The following is a 4,521-nucleotide window of genomic DNA, read 5'->3' on the forward strand; positions in this document are numbered from 1 at the left end:
ATTTGTAAATTTTTGTAGTAAATTGTAAATATTGTAAAACTTTTCTTCTGTCATTTAATGGTCGGGCATTGTACAGCTACAAGCATTTCACCCCCATGTCATACTGTGTATGGTTGTGTGTGTGTGACAAATAAAATTTGAATTTGAATTTGCTGCTATTAGCCTCTATTAGCTGCTGTTAGCTTCTGTTAGCCTCTATTCACTGCTGTTAGCCGCTGTTAGCCTCTATTCGCTGCTGAAGTAGCTTCATTTCCCTCCACTCCGGAGAGCTGAGGCCCGTCAGGTTTTATTTTCCACTGATATCCCTCGCTTGCTCTAAAACTACGTCTTCTTATGTATTTATAGTCTGACTGCAAAAGCTGACTGTGAGAAATTATTTCAACATATTCTGTTATGGGGTAACCAGGTCTCACAGCAGGAGGTGAAAAGGATTGTTAAGCTCTAATTTAACGTAATTAAAGTTTACTGTCTTAAAACGATATGAAAAATATTTTATTTGGCACATCCACAAAGACAAAACACTCCTGATAACAGTGAAACAGGAGACATCAAAGGAAAAGAAGCTTTAAAGGTTAAAACAGTTCATTTCAATACTGCTCATTAATAATCAGAATAAAATCAGAATAAAACCTGACCGCAGAAACATCATTAGCATCGTTATTGAATCAGTTACAGGAGATATCAGAGATGATGTGCTTTTTCATTTTCACTTCCTCAGTTTCATCTTTACACAGGTGCTGGCAGGTGATTGGCTTAAATGGTCACCACTGACAGGCTGTCGGTGCTGCATTGGTGAGAACTGGACCCATAGGTGTGTCTGTGGGAGGGGCTACACAGAGAAAATCACTGCTGATTGGCAGATGCAGCACTCTGATTGTGTCCACCATGGAAATGATCCTCCTGTTAGTAACGCTGTGCAGCAGTTGGTCTGCACGAAGGCAGAGGCGGGTCCTCACCAGCAGGTGGAGACGCGGTGATGCTGGAGTCCTCATGGACACAGTTTTCCAAACTTCAGAAGGTTCATTTGTTCGGTCACTCACACATTCCTCTCATGTGACCAACATCTCTAAAGTTAGAAATATCCTGTCTCAGAGTGACGCTGAAAAACTAGTTCATGCATTTATTACTTCCAGGCTGGACGACTGTAATTCATTATTATCAGGAAGTCCTAAAAACTCCCTGAAAAGCCTTCAGCTGATCCAAAATGCTGCAGCAAGAGTCCTGACAGGGACTAGAAAGAGAGAGCAGATTTCTCCTGTTTTGGCTTCCCTTCATTTTCAAACCCTCACAGACACATGTGTGTCTTGAATGATCTTCGTGAGATCGGCACTGTTGGGATTTTTTAAAAAGGCTTTTGGATCGTTGCACAAAATAAATATTCACAGTTTAAACATTCGCAGTCGGCTACAAACAAACTGCATTTTCAAACCTGCTGACGTCAGTATGGGGGGGGACTTCCCATGATGCATCATGGAAGCTAAACTGGGAGGTGACCTCCTCACTAAGGCCAGCAGGTGTCGCTGTGCTGGGTGTTCTGGTGCATTTATCGTACGCCACACTCCATCACCTGAGGGTAAACAGTGTAAACAACATTACAACATCACCCAGCACTCAGACGGTGCTCCTGATGGAGTAGACCTCCCCTCCTTTAGCCATGACCATCCTCGCCACGGCCTGCACCAGATCGTAGACCTGCTGACCGTCCCAGTGGTCCGGGTTGTTGTTGAGGACGTGGTACCTGTAGCCCACTTTGAAAAGCAGCTCAGGTCCTGCCGCCCGGCGCTGTCTCTCGATGTCTGGAGCCGCCGAGTTAGCATAGGTGCAGAGGATCCTGGTGTACCTCAACACGTCCATCCCAAAGAACTCCTCCACCTGCCTCATGGTGGCTAGATCCTCCACGGTGGAGGACCCCACCCTGGTGACCAGCAGGACGGCGTGGGGCCTCAGCATGTTGACACATGTGGAGATGTCCCTCTTCACGGCATCGTCTGATGTTTCCGAGAGACCGGGAGTCTCAGCTACGGTCACCTGGTGGCCGAACACCCACTCGCTCTGCCAGCAGCACGATGACGTCCCTGAGGAGAAGATTCCACCAGTTTACTCTGAACATGCTCCCAGTTTGAGGCGTTTGACCTCCTACACTAAGCTAATGTTAGCCGTGTAGGGGAGCTAAAGAGGCTGTGGCTAAATCAGTCCACAGACGGGTTAGACTTACCTGAGGATGGATCGCCTGGACTGAAGGCAAGCCTTCCTAGGATGGCGTTCCCAGTGGAGCTCTTCCCCACTCCAGGCCTCCCAACAAGAACCAGTCTGATGTTGGACACTGAGATGGAGAAAGTCTGCTGTTAAAACGAGATTTAAAGGATACTTCTGGATCATTTTAAGCTCCGTGTTTCCTGTTTCTGTGGGTCTGAGATGAAACGACAGACGCTTTAAAGTCGTCATTGATATTCTTCATGATGTCACACAGCCCCTCCCTCACGCTTTAAAGGAAGAGTGCAAAGTACCGAGGACGGCACGACTTGGACTTGCTTTCTACAGAAACGCAAAGATCGGTGTACCTCACACTGGGAGGGGTCGCAGTCTCCAGTGTGCACATGTGATACCTGTGTAACGCTGCAGGAGCGAGCGCTCCTCCTCCAGGGGGAGGCGCCAGCCCGGCCACAGGCATTTAACCAAGTTTGTAGCGTCTTCGAAATCATCGAAATCCTCCTCGTCGTTTCTGGCTGTTACTTCCTCCGGCCAACAGAACCTGAGGTTCTGTCTCAGGCGGTCAGCGTCAAACGTCAGCACCTGAAGGATCAACAGGATGTTTTTAAAGGAAACCTGCAAACGTCTGTACTCTGACGGTACACCTGCAGGAGTGTTACGTTCAGGGACAGTCGGAAACGTTAAGGCTGAGAGAACACGTGTGAACCTACATGATCACAACAAATAATCATGTTCGAGGTCCTGCAGTCAAACATAAACCAGCTTCTCAAGCATGAAGCGCCAACAGCTGCAGTTCCTCTGACGCCCAGCAGAGGCAGCAGTGAGTCTCAATAGATTAGGGGTTTGCCCATTTGCCCACTTGAAGTGCTGTGTGACTTCCTTTGAGAACCCTCTGACATCAGAAATGGGTTCTTTACATGATGAGCTGCTGTCCAAAGCTGAAGCTATCGAAACGTTTGCTGAAGTTTTCAATCAGCTTATCAACAAAGTCAACAAAAGAGGACACATCTCCCCGAACCTGTTCCTTCACTGTTGGGAAGTGTGCATAGTCTCCTTGCAGGAACACTTCAGGTTTCCTCTGAGAGCAGTGTCACCGGTTCACAGATTGGATCGTCTTTGCAGCTTCAAATTCAGTCCATTCAGGTGTGAAGTGATAGCAACCAAAAAGGCCACAATATCCATGTTTCCCATCATTAAAAAAGAGAGAAAAGTTTGGTGCTTCCTGACTTTCCGGCTCTTCGTGCTTTGTCTCACGGTGGCGTTTGCTGGAAGAATGAGCACGTCTGCGTCGGTGCAGTCTTGAAAGTTCTATTTTCGGTCTTTACTTTTCTCGCTTTTGAAAGCGCCATCGTTGTTGTACCTCTTGTGACTGCCTGTATCGTTAATCGTCTCGCTTGTTATTCGCCTCTCACCGTCTCTTTCCTCTGTCTGTCGGTGTCTGCGATCACCTTGAATGCACAGATTTGATTGGCTGAGTAGCGTCACATGGGTGGCTTAACTCGCACACAATTGGTTTGTCTGTTCCCTGGTCTATTAATGCAAGGTAACATTACCGCTTAAAATTGAATCGCCTCGTCAAAAGTATTTTAATATTTTGTGAAGTTTCGGTCCGGCCCCTGCCATAGATGTTAGAACCACAGCAGAAACAAACATGTTTACAGCCTGAAACACATCTTTAGAATTCACCTGTTTAAATTGCATTAAGGCTTATTAGGGGCGTGGCCTCTTTGACAGGTGGACGGTGACACGGTCTTCACAGACTGTTGGTCTAAAGTGTTGTTTTTTCACCTGTCTCGAGCAAAGACTATTGGATCATCTATCCATGGAGGCAAAATGAAAATATGAAGAGAAACAAAGAATTTGGGTCCATATTCTGCAGCAGCGACGCCGCTCCCACAGCTCGGACTCATGACCATCTACCTGCATGCTGCAGAGGATCGCTCACCTCACCCTGCTGCCAGGACGAAGCTTTCATACAACCTGTGGATGCAGACTGACAGGCTACGAAATCTTCTCATAATATGAAATATATATTTAAAAAAACGAAGACAAAAGTGTTCCTTTTCTAACTCAACATGCTTCAGGTGTAAAGAGTGATGAGGAGGAGCTACCCGTCTGTTCTCCACGTGCAGGGCGACGGCGACATTGTCCCAAACATAAAACACTCGTCGAATCAGCTGCTGAGCATCCACGTGGTTCCCATCAGGTCTGTGGGTCAGCTCGTAACTGTGGGAACAACGCACACGACTGAGAGGCTGGGAAAGTGGAAACACGCCAAACTGTCAGGAAGCGGCTGTGAGAGGAGCCAAC

General features: G+C 47.2%; 1 protein-coding gene across 1 annotated transcript in view; it reads right to left on the bottom strand.

Moving 5' to 3' along the window:
- Positions 1–1,224: 1,224 nt before the first annotated feature.
- LOC102214944 (uncharacterized) overlaps positions 1,225–4,521 on the bottom strand; it is a 6,147-nt gene continuing 2,850 nt past the window's right edge. The window contains exons 3-6 of the mRNA XM_013915190.1: positions 4,323–4,490; positions 2,607–2,793; positions 2,216–2,323; positions 1,225–2,075 (exon numbers count right to left, since the gene is read on the bottom strand). Of these exons, the coding sequence (XP_013770644.1) occupies positions 1,612–2,075; positions 2,216–2,323; positions 2,607–2,793; positions 4,323–4,490 (927 nt within the window). The 3' untranslated portion in view covers positions 1,225–1,611. The remainder of the gene's footprint in view (positions 2,076–2,215; positions 2,324–2,606; positions 2,794–4,322; positions 4,491–4,521) is intronic.

The sequence above is a fragment of the Pundamilia nyererei genome, unplaced genomic scaffold, assembly GCF_000239375.1.
Source record: "Pundamilia nyererei isolate P.nyererei 1_Seehausen unplaced genomic scaffold, PunNye1.0 scaffold00266, whole genome shotgun sequence".
Taxonomy (NCBI): Eukaryota; Metazoa; Chordata; class Actinopteri; order Cichliformes; family Cichlidae; genus Pundamilia; species Pundamilia nyererei.